Source organism: Leuciscus leuciscus (genome assembly GCF_965113295.1).
Source record: "Leuciscus leuciscus genome assembly, chromosome: 1".
Classification (NCBI taxonomy): Eukaryota; Metazoa; Chordata; class Actinopteri; order Cypriniformes; family Leuciscidae; genus Leuciscus; species Leuciscus leuciscus.
In genome coordinates, this window is record NC_138725.1 from 43160842 (window position 1) to 43178278 (window position 17437).

The 17437-nt window shown below is 40.7% G+C and overlaps 1 protein-coding gene across 3 annotated transcripts in view; it reads right to left on the reverse strand.

Annotated features, from left to right (window-relative positions):
- Positions 1 to 17437, reverse strand: part of pde4a (phosphodiesterase 4A, cAMP-specific) — a 48363-nt gene that overhangs the window by 1819 nt on the left and 29107 nt on the right. For 2 of the 3 annotated variants that reach the window (XM_082189304.1, XM_082189305.1), the window contains exons 2-14: positions 15282 to 15467; positions 14898 to 14934; positions 14688 to 14758; positions 13905 to 13954; positions 12175 to 12287; positions 7093 to 7186; positions 6741 to 6904; positions 6540 to 6638; positions 5798 to 5962; positions 5566 to 5665; positions 562 to 716; positions 337 to 459; positions 11 to 193 (exon numbers count right to left, since the gene is read on the reverse strand). In XM_082189304.1, the coding sequence (XP_082045430.1) occupies positions 11 to 193; positions 337 to 459; positions 562 to 716; positions 5566 to 5665; positions 5798 to 5962; positions 6540 to 6638; positions 6741 to 6904; positions 7093 to 7186; positions 12175 to 12287; positions 13905 to 13954; positions 14688 to 14758; positions 14898 to 14934; positions 15282 to 15467 (1540 nt within the window). Of the gene's footprint in view, positions 1 to 10; positions 194 to 336; positions 460 to 561; positions 717 to 5565; positions 5666 to 5797; positions 5963 to 6539; positions 6639 to 6740; positions 6905 to 7092; positions 7187 to 9784; positions 11279 to 12174; positions 12288 to 13904; positions 13955 to 14687; positions 14759 to 14897; positions 14935 to 15281; positions 15468 to 17437 lie in introns of those variants that run through there. The other variant, XM_082189306.1, reaches the window with a different exon arrangement.

A 17437-nucleotide genomic window follows, 5' to 3' on the forward strand; every position in this document is an offset into this window, starting at 1 on the left:
ATATGTGTACCTGACTCTTTTCCACAGACGCAGTGTGTTTGTCACACATGGGGCTGATTTCCATCCCACGCTCTCGCTCTTTATCGCCCTGCCGGAAGAACTCCTCCATAATGCGCTCAGTCCACTGCCTGTACACTGCCAGGGGCTTCGTTGGGTTACTAAGGTCAGCACAGTGCACCATGTTCCTCAGGACCTACACACACACACACACACTTGTGACTAAGACGTTTCTCTTTTCTCTTTTCTGGTCTGCACTTACAGACACATGTCATTTTTGACATTCTAGTTTTAAAATGTTTTGTTGCATTATAAAGAAACACGTTTGTTGGTAATCACCTGTATTCGGTCATTATAATGGTCCAGCATCAGCACTCCTGAACTGGTCACTTTCTTGGTCTCCACCATTGTCTTAAGATCTGCCAGCAAGCTCATATGCTTTGACATGTCTGTTGCCAGAACCTAAGAAGACGAGCAGCACCATTTACACAGGAAATAAAAGTGTAGACCCTCAGAAATAAAAAAAATAATCTAATGTTTAGTGCAGTGCAATGAACATCTAACCATGTCAATGACCAGCTTGCGCAGACTCTGCCGTTGCCGTTTGGTGAGGTTCTGAAAGATGTCACAGTTCTCCTCATGCAGAAGCTTGAAGCCTACAGCCAGGTGGTGGTTCTCCAGTACAGATTCATCGTTGTACATTAATGCCAATTCTGAGTCTGTGAAACAGAGCAGATCAGGCTATCAGTGGATTTCATGGCTCAACAGCAAGGATTGTCCACTGGGCCCATGGCCAGTGTGAAAGAGTTTTTGGCCAATACTGAATACTGAAAAGCATACATTTGTTGATCTTCTACATTCATTTTTATGCCCTGGAAATGTATTCTGCTGATGTTGCTAGTTGGACACAAGGTGTTGTCTTATTGCTCAATTATTTTAATCTAAACCTTGAATTAATTTTTATTTTATTTTAACAAAAAATGTAAATGAAACTTAAGAAAATATGGGAATTGATTTGTAAGCTTTATTAATTAGTTTAGACTACAATAAAGGACACATGAAAAGTGGGGTGGCAGAGTAGACCCTGTTGAGGAACTGCACATATGTCCTCTATTGGGTACAGTACTTCAAAAAAACAAGCGTTTTAGAAAACATATAGAACTATACAATGGTGGTTGCTGATTTTCCTAATTTTGTTCTCAGATACAGGATATTTTTCTCCGGCATCTTTCCGCATACCATGGCAAACCAAGTTATCCATATAATTATCTATAACCCCATTTCCACAATATTTGATTAGTTCATTAACAAAAATACGAAGAAAAGATTTCCATAGTTTTCACTGACTAACTTAATTGTATTTTTGTATATATATATATTTTTTTATTTTATTTTATTATGGCTGGAACACACTCCAAAAAAGTTGGGAAAGAGGCAAAATAAAAGTGAAAAGACTAGAATATCCAAGATAAACTTTTTTGACAGTCCACAATAAGCATGTGAATTTGTAATGGGTGAGGGTTTTGTGATTGGGTATAAAAGGAGCATCCACCAAAGGCTCATTCTTTGCAAGCAAAGATGGGTCATGGTTCACCACTTTGTGCGAAATTTCATGAGAGAACTGTCAAACAATTCGAAAATCACATTTCTCAATGCAAGATTGCAACGAACTTAAGTATTTCACTATACCACCCTTACGAAAAAGAAGTTTATTCAAGTGTGCTATTAGTATACTTCTTTTAAAGGTGAACTAAGTAACTTTTTTACCGTAACTGAACAGCTTCGGAGTCAGTGGAATGGTTATATTACTTATTTCGGGTTGAACGGTGGTCGTTTCGCACCCCCCTGGTGCCCGTGAGCGGAAAATCCGCACTTGCAACTTTGAGCCGGCGTGCCGCCGGCCGCCGCGTCAGGAAGTATCGCGTGATATCAGGTCTCGCGATGTAAACAATTGCTTTACGGCCAAAAGAAATCTGCTAAAATGCTGTCATTATTGCGCTCCCTCACGCTGTTCGAACCCGAATGAAGAAGACGTTTTAAAGAATGTCCCATCTGCTTTGATGTCGTTGATCTATAGCCTCTGGTGTCTGAGAATCAACAACGAGTTTTTACAACAGTGTAGTCAAATATCTATTCCGAAGCTGTGGGGGGAGCTCTAGAGAGAAACCTGCGAGCAAAAAGCGAGAATACAGCGAAGAAATCCCGAAACTACTGAGCCCTGCTTTAAACTAAAAAATAAGAAAGTATACTTTCAGTCTATTTTTATGTCCTTCTCAGAAATATAGTTTATGTACTTTTCAGAAATGTACTCAAAATTGCACTCAAGTATACTTGACTTAAACTGACAGAAAAGTCTTAATATATTTTTATACTTTTACTCAATATTTTGATCGAGATATACTTAAAAGTATATAATTAAGTAGCTTGTAGTAGTGTTTAATCTTTTGATTGAATAGCCTATTAAATACTTTTTCACATAGTTTTACATACTGTCTAATAAACTTTCATTGCTTAAAAATATTGATTTATAAAGAAAACAGATATGTTCCTAATTTTGAGTATCTTCATTTTTGTGTAGGCTAGTCCACTGGTAGTGTACATAGGAATTTACTTCTAATCTACATTTTCCCCGACATGGACTGAATTTTCCAGCTATCCATGTTTTCATTGTAATACGGTAGGTGGCGCATCTTTTGAAAGAGTACCGAATCTCCAGATCAAAACACAGGTGAAGAAGAAGCAGAAACAAGCAATAGAAGATTGCTTACGCTAATGTAACATAACGTGATCATCAAACATTAAACAGCATATAAATCAAACCAAACATTACTGAATGAAATGTCGAACCTATGAAGAGGAAACGACTGTGAAGCTTTGGAGGTGTTGATCTACTCCATCTGTGTTTTGATCATCGTTCTGAATCCAATCCGGATGTAGTCTTTGACAAAAATGCAATTTTCTCAGCTTTTTGATTAAAATGTTGCTTTTTTAATGAAACTTACTCAGATTCAAGTGTATGAGGCTAGAATAAACTATTTTATATATAAGGTCACTTATAGTGCAAGCGAAAAACTTAGTTGTAAACTAGTTGTGTACTTAAAATTTACTAGTACTGTTACACTTAAAGTACACTTACAGGTATACTTTTATATACTAAAAAGTGGGCCAATTTAGTCCCAAGTAGTATTGAAACAGTACACTTACAAGTATACTTCTATTACATTGATATTAGTATACTTACTACATAAAGTGTACTTAAAAATAAACTTGAACTTCTCTAAAGTATACTTAATAAAATGAACTTGAAGTATACTTAATTTTCATAAGGGCATACATAATATTGTGAAAAGATTCAGGAAATCCCAGTCCATGTGGGGCAAGGCTGGAAACCTCTGTTAAATGTGTGTGACCATTGCATGAGAAACTTTTACTGTGTTAAATATAATCACATTGGCTCGGGGTCACTTGTGTGCTGTGGTCAGATGAGTCCACGTTTCAGCTTGTTTTTGCAAAAAACGAACTTTGAGTTCTCAGTCCCAAAGTCGAAAGGGACAATCTAGACTTTGTTCGGCGACAGGTGCAAAAGCAAACATCTGCCATGGAATGGGGCGTGCATCAGTGCAAACAGTACTAGTGACTTGCATGTGTGCTTATATTGGGATTGTACAGAGACATTTAAAGGCACACTATGCAAGATTTCTACCTTAATATAACAGCTTTGAAATCATTTAGATGGTAAATTAACTCGTAGTAGGGCGAATCATCTGCTTGGCAAAACCAGCAATGCAGGTTTGAGAGGTGGCGCCCCGACAAATCTCATGAGAATCACGACTTGCTTTACAGCACGACGTCACATACATCTACAACATATGAAGCAGCTTCTATGGATTTTCAGCGCCGCTGCAAAATCTTCACATGATCAGTAATATCACGACATTCACTTCATTCACTTACACACCTAAAAACACTGAGACTGGCGGTGCTGCTAATGTGGTGGCTCTGAATCGACTTGTTGACAAGAAAGAGGAAAGGAAAGAGCCACATATGGAAATATTTTCGATTAGGTTAATGCCACGTTGCCATAAGGGGCCGTTCACATAGCCCGTTTTTTGTGCGTGCAAATTCCGCGCGGCAAGCGCACTCATAATAGAAGCGCCGCGCCGCGCTCGTTTTTCCAGGCGCGCCTCTGTTCATGGTAGCATAGCAACGACAGACGCCACGGGAGAGCAAGCGCTTGTGGAAAGGAGACGAACTGCGAAATTGGTACAGAGAACCGTGGGTTTTCACTGGTATTGGTACAGAATACTGAAATTTTATATTTCGAGCTACATCGACAACTTTGAGGGTAACTATTCTCTCATATCATGCGAAATCTGACTAGCGAATCGGTTTCTAAAATCGTTGTGTCCGTTTCTGAGAAAATGTATTTTATGAAAGTTTTGCCGCTAGTAAACTTCGCTATAGAACGCGCTATGTTGAAGTAAAGACGCTGGCTGATATTCTAACGGAAATACGTCAGCAGCATTCGTGCATAGAGCGTATTTACGACAGTAACGTTAAATACAAGTACTCCACAACGACTCTAGGGGTCGCTGTTTGAGAAAAACAGAAACTGCAAAGTGTGCCTTTCTTGGGAAGCCTCATTCTGCATGTGCTACAACAGAGTGGTTTCGTAGACACTCTACACCTGCAGTCCAGATCTGTCTCCTATTGAAACGTGTAACCCATCATGAAAAGGAGAATCATACAACGATGACCACGGACTGTTGAGCAGATGTCTTGTATCAGGCGAGACTGGGCAAAAATTACACTTGCAAAAGTGCAACAATTAGCATCCTCAATTCCCGAATTATTAAAAGTGTGATTAAAAGGAAAGGAGATGTGACACAGTGGTACACTGTCCCACATTTTTTGGAGTGTGTTGCAGCCATCAAAATAAAAAATGTGTTTATATTTACAAAATACAATTAAGTTGGTTAGTGACACCATTGGAAATCTTTTCTTTGTACTTTTTTTCAGTTAAATAAAGGTTCAAGAGAATAAAATAAAAAAATCACAGATTCTTGATTTTATTGCATTTTACAAAATGTCCCAACTTTTCTGGAAATGGGGTTGTAGCTGACTAACATAGATTAGATTTTGACAAAATTGCAAAAATGACTTGTGATGGTCTTGGAAGCATTTCATTACAATTTATTTAATATTATTTCTAGCAAATATTAAAATACATTGTTAAAATAAAAATGTATTTTTATTTTATGATGTGGCCCATTGAAAACGCAGAATACATTCGTATCATTGAGCCCTGTAAATCTGTGCTACCCTAAACCAGTTCTTAGATGTCCAACTCACCAAAATTAACATCATATTCATTTGACATGCCTGTTTTTGTCATATAATACTTGTCAAATTATCAGGGCTGCATTTCTTAAAACCATCTTGAGCTAAGTTGATTGTAGAGACCATTGGTGTCAATAATTCTACAATCTGCCTAGGCTTAAGATGCTTTTTGGAAACGCAGCCTAGGATGATTCATCAACATCATAATTTTTTAGAATGTAGACTTACTCGTGTTGATGAGGAACTGGTTGGAAACTCCAGGGTGGTCTACATCATGAATGGCCGCAGCGAACAATGCAGCCAGGATTTCAAGATCAGTGAAAACAGCCTGGTGGGAAGATACAGGAGTACAGTGGTCATTATGTATAGTGTCGGTGCTGACTTTGAAATCTTGATTTCAGATTATGAAACTTTTTGCTTCTGAATGAGCACTGGCTCTCCCATGTTAGCATATACTCACGTCCAGTGCCGGTGTGGAGAGCAGCACATGTGTTGACTGTGTGACATCAGCAGCATGCAGGCTGTTGTGATAGGCCACGTTGGCATGGTAGTGGTCTTCCAGTGTCATTACATAGGTGATAAACGTATCCACTGGTATCCCAAATGTCTTCAGTAGATCCCTTTCCTTTAATGCATTGCAGAACGTAGACAGAACATAGCGAATGGTCAATATAAAGGATGAAGAGGTTTGCTATTGTAACTAGTAGGGCTGGGTAATTCAGTTGGGTATATTTCAGTTGTAATGTCTATTATGCTTACATATAGTATGAAGAAATTATTTCTCTGCTAATGCTTATAGAGCGCAGTGTTTTCCACATTCCACATTTTTTTATTGCATCACATTCAAAACAGACTGCAGACTCACATTCACAACTCAGCAGGAACACCGATAAAGCGAATCTTCTAACTTTACGAAAATGAACAACTAGTGAGTTAGTTCAGCAGAATGCTGTGGCATGTGCAAGACGGGAAGTAAAAACATATTTCCACATAGCCACTGAAAATAGGCATTGATTAAAAGATTGATTTAAGGATTTTAAGGGATCAATATATCAATTGTTCAAATGGAGATCATTGGAAAATCAATATTTTTTACCCATCCCTAATAATGAGCATGCAAAACCACACAGACATCTTTGCATCTGACATTGTTCATAAGCACAGCACAGAAGCATTCATAGCAAAAACCAGGTACCACACACCTGGAAGATAGCAAACATCATGCAACTTAGAGGTCTGTTATTGGAGTACTCAGCCACATGGAAGATATTAAGGCCCCACTTGTTTAAATCATTCAGCTCCTGTAAAGATAAATTCAATTATAAAAAATCCATTCGACAAACAGACTTTTTAATACTGATAATGGTAAAATAGAGTACTGTGTGTATGCATTGTGTCTGTACCCTAGCCAGTGCGTCCTCCTGCTCGGTTTTGACCCCGAAGCGGGGCAGGGCTGCACTAGTGAGGCTCGAGCTATGTGTAAGCTTCTTGACTCCGCTGATGTGAGACATTGGTTTCTCTCGCTCCCGGAGCGTAGGAGAGGGAATCTCCACATCATTCTGCTTGTCTGGGACACAACAAATGCATGGACTTTTAACAGATGACAGCTCATTTCAAATCATTAAGCATTGAGTGTTTCAGAGCAGTGCATGTACTCTACTATAACCTACTACAATGCTGAAACTGTTCTGCACTTTTGAAAATAGAAGCAAAGGGCTGAGATGTACAAAGCAGAGCGTGAGCGGACTCGCTTACCTAGGAACGTAGTGGAGATGTATTCGGACACCTGATTCCCAGAGCGGCTCATCTCAGACAGATGAGACAGTTCCCTGTTTAACATCCTCTTGAACTAGAGATAGGAAAAGGGAAAGATGGAGATAGATAGACAGGGAAGAGATGAGAGTTATAAGTATACAGAAAATGGAAAGTTTTTGTCCATTTGAAAAGAAATGGACATTATTATCACATAGTAAGATGTCAAATACATGTCAAAAGGCATAATTCATCCCAAAATGGAATAAAAAAATCATCAAGAATGTTGGTGGTTTCAAACAACATGACTCAAACTACTGACTTTTACTGACAAAAACATGGAAGAAATAGTAATACAGGTTTAGAACGACAGGTGGTTGAGTAAATTATGACAGAATTGAAATTATTTGGGTGAACTATCCCATTATGGCTTATATTCTTCTCTATTATTCAGATTGTTACTTTTGCTTTACTGCAAAGCATATAGGCATAAGACATATGTTGAAAATATCTGAATTATGTTACCCAAACATGCCGTCTATGTGGTACTGCCAGGTTATACAGAGCTTGTGCTTATAAAGCATGCAGATATTTACATGCATATAAACCTAAGGCATTTCTAATGTTGTAGCTGTATCATTGTGTGGTTAGAGGAAGGGCCTGTCTTTAATTAAAATAGAATTAAGTAATTGCCATGGGGGGAGAACATTGTTGAATGATCTCACATCCCCGCAAACCATTGCTTAACAAAAAAAGAAAAAAGTTTTGTTGCAAAATTAGTTGTTATAAGAAATAAAATACGTATGTTCCTCAAATGACTGAAATTGTGCAACTTCAGCAGACACTGTAACACAAGACAACTACACAGTCGCACAGCACGACTCCGATAAGACCCCTGGTCTGTCCCACTGACTGGTCCTTCACACATTACAATCTCCATGGAAACCAGCAGGTTTCCTTAGCAACTGCCTCCTCACAGTCCCTCCTGCAGCATGATGGGAGTGAGGCGATGGGTTGGGTGACAATCTGAGAGAGTAGGCAGGTGTCTGTCTCTGACCTCCTCCAAGGTCAACACTCTCTGTATCACTCTCCATCTATTCTGTTCTCCTCCATTCTGTCTTTATATCTCTCTTTAAGCCCTCCTTTTTGTTTCCTGTCTCTTTTCATCTCTGTCCTCCACATTCTATCATTTTTCCTTTGCAGTCATATTTTTCCATTGATTGTGTTTCTATTCATTCTCTTTCATGGTGTGCATCTAATTCCCTTCCTAGATGATATGGACATGTGTGTACTGTGTATTAGACATATGCAAATGTATAATTTATATTACATGCATCATTATCGTTGTTTTTAAATCTTCTATAGCTAGCAAAATATGAAGTGTTTTGATGACAGTGTCCCTGACATCAGGTTTGAAGACAATGTAAGAATGCCATAAAATAATTCACAATATCTAATCAACAACACAATAGGGGAAATAACAATCCATGTTAAATTTAATTTTTAATTGATTCCAAGTCATTTTCCTTTCACAATCACAGTATAAACTCCCTCACTGTAAACCTGAATCTTCCTGAATGTTCTCTTAGGTGCACAATATCTATCTCACACAGAGTTTATATAAAGCTTCATTTACAAAACTCTCTTCCCTGTGCAAGTGCATATTACATACTGTACCAAGGATCTGTTTGTACTGTGCTGAGTCATTATTTAAACATTCACAGAGTGCCAACTGTTTTTAGCATGCATGCATCCTCTAGAGGACCAAGATGATACCAGATCATGTGGAAAGGAAATCAGACCAAATTAATACAAATATGTGTTACTAGGGGAGTCTGATACTATCTGTTGCCTTTATTATTTATTAAGACTAAGCTTGATAGTTGAGTTTGATGCTGTGCTTCTGCATTTCAATGAGCTAATTTCTACAGGTCTATTCAGCAACATAGATAAAACACATCTGTTATTCAACAATTAAGAACAAAGGAATAGAAAACAGTTCCCTGAAACCACAGAGAGCATCCCTTTCCATGTTGAAATGTGGCACAGAGTCACAGATTATGTCCCAATGTTTTTAATTCTATCTGGCAAGAACAAACCTTAAGTTTTACCTGTGATAGATTTAAGGTGTGTTGTTGCTGGATAGAATTAAAACACAAACACTGATTCTGCCACATTTCAACATCATCATTATCGGTGTCAAACATCTCAACAGTAAACAAGTCTTGGATGAAAGAATTATGCAGAAAAAAGCTACCAAATATTGAGCAGATAAAGCCTGTTCCCAAACCAGAGATAGAGGGAAAGATAGAGGAAGTGGGAAGGGTGCAGTTGAGGTATCCTGAGAACCGTACAGGTTCTGTCCAACTCTAAAACAAGGCACTAAAACAACGTAAGCCAAGTGCTTTGGCGGCAGCCATTTTCTTCCTAGCTCTCAAAAGTGTCACTGAATAAGTGCCTAAGTTAGAGCTCAGGTTTAAAATCACACTTGAGTTCTGGAGACTGATACAAATTTGGATACACCAGCATACAATGAACATCGGTCTTATCACATGTTGTCTGTTCCAGAAGCATTACAGTTCAATCACCTAAGCAACTCCCCCCCCCCCCCCAAGCAAACATCCTTTCTCCTTTTCTGGACCTGAAGTTTGTTAACAGATATTTAGCAACCTTTTTCTATTCATGCTGACCCTACCTGGTCCCACCAACCAATCAGCCAGGGTTTGGAGCAGGTATCGCAGAACAGATCCATGAAGGGGGCCCTACGCTCGGTGGCCTGACCACCCCCATCCAGCACCCCATCTGCAGCTGCCTCAAGCTCCAGCTCTGACCCTCTTCTCCCCTGCAGGGGGCTGTAGCTGGAGGAGTGGGCCAGCCGGTAGCCTCCGGGCACAGGTGAGGGGCAGGAAGAGGGCGTTGGGTCAATGGCCTCCACCACGCCCATGCTGAGGGTGACGGATGGCGTGGACCGTTGGCAAAAGCAAGAGGCGCGGAAGTGCACGGGGGCCGAAGCGCGGCGGGTGCCCCAGCGGCATGTGGGTGCGGTCAGGGTGTGGGCAGAGAGGCCGCAGCCTAGCCGGCCAGGGTGCTCCAGAGTGACGGCTGCCCCCAAGAGGCGGGGAGCAAGGGGGTAAAAGTCCAGCGGCAAGCGCTCGCTAAGGCTGTCTCTCTACATGCAGCAAGCAGTGTGAGAACCAGGCCCTCCTGAAAACCACTGAGTGGGCCCCACGGCGATCTGCAGGCGAATGTCCCCTGCGAACGGCCCGCCAGGAGCCGCCCAAATCCACAGGCCGAAGGAACTACATCTCATCCCAGCAGCTGAGTAGAGCTGACCCAATGATCAAACAGGAGGGGGAGAAAGTGACGAGGGGTGTAATGGACAAAGATGGAGAGTCAAAGAGACGGAACCGTCTGAAGGACACAGAGAGGATGCGGATGGAAGGAGAACAGAGGAATTATAGGATGTAAGGAGAAAGATGGAGAAGGAGAAAGATGGAGATGGAGCAAATAGCTAATGGAGACTGACTGAGGGGTGACAGGACGAGGAAGGAAAACAACAACAACACACAGGTAGCAGCCAGAGAAAGCGGTTAAGAGGAGACAGAGAGGACAACGGAAACAAGCAGACAGAAACACAAGAAAAGACGGGGCCTTCAGTCAAAAGCCAAACTATACAAGAGAGCGGTGGTCTGGAAAAACATCCTTTTTCTCTCTCCCTGCGTCGACACCCCTCCCCCACCGCAGAGCTCCAGGACCCGGGCCCAGCGTTCCCAGCGAGTTGTGTTTAGAGCGCACAGTCCATGAAGCACAATGCCAGTCCTGTCAGCACAAAGCAGCTCTCTTCAGCAGCCCCACTGTTTAATCCACACACGGTGTCAGCCTCGCCGATGCAGCTCAGCCGATGCTCTGCCTCTCGCTCTGTTTCCCTGGATGCTGTAGACAGATCTCGCAAGCTAATCAGCCGCTGTGGCAGGAGGCGCGTGCTTGGGTGTGTGTGCGTGTACACGCACCCTAAGAGCGCATGTGCGGCAGACACATGCGTAGAAAATGGACAAACGTCTGTACGTGTGTGTATGTGTTTGAGATATATTTAATAGTCTGACAAAGAGAAGGGGAAAGAATCTAGGCTTTAGTGTTTCTGCTTATCTCTGCATGAATGATTCTGCCAATATGCATATGGGAGTGAATGTGTGTGTGTGTGTTAATGTGAGAGATATATGACAGATCTTCAATTCACACATGTTGTAATATACACACACAAACACTGCATACTTATCATACTGATGTTCATCTTATGAGGTATATAGCAAAACACATGAAGCACCAGTAATATGGTACATGGAAACAACCATACAAAAAGCTGCACATCCAAAGTCATAGTACTGTTTCTTTAAACAGGCAAGGTATGGAAGAGAGCAACCGATTTTTCATTGGCCAGCATCTAAATCACATGTCTCATGGCCACAGCGAAGAGCCAATGGATAAACTGGCAGGGTAGACCTTGCTGCAGCTCGATAGCAACGAAGGTTACAGCAGAAACACTGGCATCAGGACCAAACTGCAGCCCCCTCCTCCCTCCTTCATGTCCTCCCCATCCACAAACCTTCTTTTTTCTCCCTCTCTCTCCTTCTCTTCTACAATTCTCAAACCAGAGCAGCGAGTATGACAAGGCTGGCAGAGTTGCACACAAAAGCTATTTGCTTCCGTGTTTACGGATGATGATTAAAAATACATTAAAGAAAGGAACATCAATCAGACGGGACCATATCAGATCCGGCACACACAACCTGCTCAAGAATCTTTCTCCGCATACGCATAGATGTAGTCCTTCATGTGTGATAATTCACAGAATGGCAGATCTTGAAACCTCTTTTTGAGGCAATCATGTTACATGTTTCGTAAAATGTGCAGGGTGGAAATTTTAAACCATGAATGGATACTTGAAATGGAAAAAAAATACCTAGTGTGATAGGCCACAAACTTATGGTAGACTGTATGTAGACAAAATTGGTCTTTGAGATGGTTGGACGATACGGTAACCAAACTAGGCAGCACAGATGCAACAGTAAGTGATTGAAGAAACACCTTGTTGGAAGCCATCTCGCTAACAGAGCGGTGGGTCTGAATGGTCTCCAGCTGGTCCAAACACCAGTCAAGTTCCTCCAGAGTCTCCCGAGCCAGCTGCTGGTATGTCTCATCTGCACAGGACATAAGACAGCGATCAGCATCACATCACAACAGCACTGTCGCATACATTTAACACTCGCTGTGAGAACTTCGTTTGTGAACAGTGGGGATGTTGTTTCCTGACAGGAGGACATAAAGAATTGTCTGAGTGATGTCTTAAAAAAAAAAAAAAAAGAAAGCATCCAAGCATGAATATTTCAAGAGCTTCATATGGAGAGATCAAATGCCTCATAAATAATGAATCTTTTTACTTGTAAGAATGAATAATCTTTTTTTTTTCTTTTTTTTTACCAGAGGAATGAGAGAATAAAAAGGAAGAAGTCTACAGCGGCTAAATTTCTGAAATCAAGTGACAAACCAATTTATAAACGTATAAAAATATCAAAGAAAGCTCAACAAAAATGAACTGTCACATCAGTTATATACTGAGGAACCATGTTGTTTAACACTACAAATACAACAAGTGTATTCAGTGTGTAGAAAAATAAGTATAGTCATTGCTCATAGACAAATAATAAAGCAGAAGTCGCACTAAACTGATGGGTCTAATTCCAATAACTAAAATATAAGGCTAGAAGTATGTGGACACCCCTTTATAAATAAAATTATTTTTTTATGAAGTCTGGCATGGAGGAACTGGACTGGCCTGCACAAAGCCAAGGCAGGCTACATCACCCAACTTCAATGTCTGACCTCATTAATGCTTTTGTTGAACATTAATTTCGAAAGCATTAAACCCTCCTTTTGCTGCTATATCAGCTTACACTCTTCTAAGAAGTTGTTCACCAATAGATGTATGAATCTGCATCACCGAGGGGTAATCATTCTTTTTGGATTCAAATTAGACCAATCTACCTTTTTATGTAATTGACTTTAAAAAAAGTTATACAAGTCTTGAAGAAAACAATTAAATGACTAGCAGTTTATGCAACCGGCCACTGCTGGTCCTAACTTTTTGATGTTTGGGGGGTGTTTGGCTCAAGGTCATGGTGCAAAGGACCCTAGGTTGATTTTACTCCGAACCGTCCCTTTAAGACACATTCTTAGCATAAAGGCTTTGTTTATGTGACTGGCTCCAGGTAATGGGGCCTGGATAGCTGTTACAATTCCACTTGATCCAAATTGTTAAAAAAGCATTCAAATCTGGGATTTGTGCATTTAACTTCTACACAGACTTATTAAACCATTTCTATGGACATTGTGCACCGGGATGATGTTGACTGCTGCAAAAAAAAAAAAAAAAAAAGCGAGCAATTTAGAAGTGTCCACATACTTTTAGTCATATAATGTACATTCAAATATCTGCTAAAAGTTATATTCTAAATAATTCAAATTTAATTTACTAAATTTTCTCAACATGTGCAGCATCTTCACTGCTTATATGCCTCAAGAGTTTCTTATTTAAACTAGCAGCTGAGGGCTGTTATTTGGCTAGTTAAAGCATCTGGTTAGATTCCAGCCCCTGTTTCCCATATGGCTCCACTATTTCTGATGCTGTAATGTATTTTACTGGCAACAGTGTCTACAAGAGGAAGTGTATGCGTAATGTGAGAGACACTGTGTGGGAGAGTGCTAGTGTGGGAGATAGAATGCTCACCAGTGACTAAGTTACAGTACAATAAACATACCTGAGAGCGTTGCTGGGGGAACCGTTGGTTGGCTGGTCACTGGTGACCTCCTGTGGACAAAAAGATCATTACAGCAGTGATAGTGGTAGAGGTCGCCCTCTACTGGTATACATTCATTTAGAATTGCTCACTGGGAGGAAAGCTGCACTTGTTATGTATCGGGCAAATAAAGTAAAATATTACACACAAAAAATATTCAAAATATATCGTCATCCTCCTAAAATAATTTCCTACATCATTTTTTGACAAATTTTTATTTATTTTTTTGCATAAGTCATCTCATGATGCTGGCCACCTCTGGTAAAATCACCCACATCCTCAGTTGAACAGATCATGCAATTCTACCCCTGTAGTATAATGGCCTATGTCAAGAGTGTGTCAAGAGGCCGTTTTATTTTGCCTAAGTCAAAAGACAATGAGACAATCTACTCGACCTCTGAAAGGCGACCGTCGATATATTGTGTTTTCTGAGAAACCGGAAAAAATGACTTGGGCAATTATTTTAGGAAAGTGACGATATTATACATTTATATATAATTACATTTATTATATAATACATATTTATATAAATGTCAAATAAAATAAAAATAATCACATGAAATAAGATTCATTTTTTATGTTAAGATTTAGAGTTAAGCTGTGTGAATATGCATTATTTTTGTACGTTGTTTTTATTTATTCATTATGAATAAAATAAAATTCTGTATTGGAAAGGAAACACTGGTGGCCATAAGGGGGCAGAGCAGAAATATAGAAAATGTTGCATCAAAGCTAAAAACTGACTTGTTAGTGGGAGTCGTGACGTTGGCGAGAATGGTGAAGTTGCTTCTGACAGTTCGTAGACTAGCCAACACCTGCGTTAAAGAGGCAGAGAGGAGAAAAAGCGAGAGAGAGCAAGTGAACAGCAGGATATCACTCAACTCCAACTCAGCAAGTCATGACAAGCAATTAGCACTCATTATATACTGTTTGCCAGACACAACAGAGGCTTACCTGAGCAAAAGGGGTGACTATGAGATCTTCAGCATGACTGCAGAAAGAGGAAAGAGCAGTCCCAGTAAATGGGGAGGAAAAATACTACACATTTTGGTACAAATGGTCTTTTATAGTATTGAGATGAGGCAAGGAATCATCCCCAGGTGTGAGGAAATTGATTTTTTTTTAAAAAGCCATCCAGACACGGTGGTCACAGAGAGCGTGAGCATTTCTGAGGGTGTAACAGCATTATAGTGAGACGGGTAAAGAGGGATTTAGTTGATGTGCTTAATGCTGCATGGTGATTCTGGGATAAAATAACTTCCTCTGAGGCCTTTTAGAAATGAAATGTGAAGACAGTAAACGGTGAAAGTGTGCTGTTTGTTGAGGGAGACGGCTTACCCCTCGCTGTTGATGGAGGAGTTTCGTGACATGGTCTTGGGGGACATGTCGTAGTCAGAGTCAGAGCGGTAGAGAAAAGATTCCCTTCTCTGACTCTGAGGGAAGGGGGGATGGAGCACCAGCCCAGGACTCGCCTGCGAATCCATAGGGCTGCGGCCAGGAGAGGGCCCATTCTCCCCATCATAGCTGTGGAGAAAACCAAAAAGAAATGGAGGAGAATGTTAAAACAAATGTCTTGTCATTTAGCTCGAACGATGATTTGCAAGTGGCTGCATTAGATTTCCAGTCTCTGGCCAACACAGCACAAATAGAGATGTGGAACACAAACAATCATGATTGCCTCTTACTCCAGAGAAAGCAAACGCTCTCTGAATGTATAAAGAGTTGATGAAGACTGTGTCACCCTGAAGAACCATTAAAGGAAATCACCAGCCTAATCAGAGGAGAATCTTCAGCCGCCACTTTACAATTTATATTCTATAGGCACTTTGTGGTTTAAAGGAACAGTTCATGCAAAAATTAAAAATCTGTTATTACCTGCTCACCCTACTCACATATTTTTCCATAGAAGGAGAAGGTTAAGCTGTCAAGCTCCAAAAAGGACAAACACACCATAAAAATAGCCCAAAGGACTTGGGTGTTTATTCCAAATCTTGGGAATTTTTTTTTTTTAATTCTAATCTTCCCCTTCATAGAAGGTTTAATATCACTGACACAAAAACAAAGTCGCATTCCTGTCGCTCAAACAGTAGAGCAACGCCAAGCTCATGGGTTTGATTCCCAGAGAGTGAATGAACTGATAAAAAAAAATATAAGTGGTATTGGATAATGCATAAGTTGGTTCTGGTAACTTATTATGATATGCCAGTTCAAATATGCAAATTTGAGAAATTCGAGAGTTCATGTTTCGATTCATATGAAAATGGTGATGTGGACTTCTTTTATGGCTTTTTTGTCCTTTATGTTTCACAAAAATCAACAACAACATGAGGGTGAGTAAATAAATCTATCATTTTAATTCTGGGCAAACCACTCCTTTAAGCTTCTCATTAAAAGTCGACATCTGTGGACGGACTAATCCGCACAGTTTTGGCATTAAACGTGACTAGTGGAAAAGTACCAGATACGGTGTCTGACCCCATCTGGGGTTATAATACGTACTGTATTTGTTCAGTTATCATGGCTCAGTGATAACAAATGAAAACTAGTCATCTGGAGAGCCTAATGACTGCAGAGCTGAAAGTGAGCATGGAACCTATTGCAGGTCATTCACCAGTTGTAAACAAGACATATAATGTCACCAAATCACAGGGAGAATGCCAAGAACAGCTCATCCTTGAGCTGGAGGCTAGGAGCCATTTGACTGGGATCACCTGTGCTCCTGTACTCTGCGATGGAGCCTCAAACGTCTAAAAAAGCAACAGGGGTCATGGGCATGGTGTGATAGGAGCCAAGCAGAAAAAAGGGAAGGCTTTTGCATGGCTCCTAATTCCTCTGGTTCCAGCCTCCTATGAGTCATGCCGGGAATTATGGGTACACCACACCAGAGAAACCTCAAACCAAAGCCTACACTTCAGAAGTGAAGCGTCAGAACCCGGTGCCTGCCAAGACTTCAGTCTCTCTCGCGCGCTGTCAGTCACTCTTCCTCCCCCTCACTCCCTCGCTTCTCACAGACAAAATACTAAAACCCCTCTTCCCACACACAGCGCATAAGGCATCCAAGCTCGTCTCCTGCCCCTAACTGCAGAACTGAAGGTAGTTTTAGCCTGTGGCTATGAAGGGCTCCTGTTTCTGTGCTGCTGTTGGTGAGCTGGATCTGGACTACGGCTAGGTCCTTTGTTCCGGTTGTTTACTTTTCTTTATCACACAGACGTCTAGTGCAACAGCACTCGAAACGCTTCTTTCTAGTAGCTGCTGTCCCCTCTCTCTAGAGATCCTGAGTGATGTGAATCCACAGTAAACAGGCCCTACCTGTCCTCTCTACATGTCCCTCGAGACAAACACCGCCTCGGGCTCTTGACCTACACCTCGTCTTTCCTCTACATCTCTCTCTCTTTCTCCCATCAGTCTGCTTTCCATCTAAATCCTTCCTTGTTAAGTTGTTTCCTGTTCTCACACTCCTTATCTCGCAGCTCACAGAATTCCTCTTGCAGTGA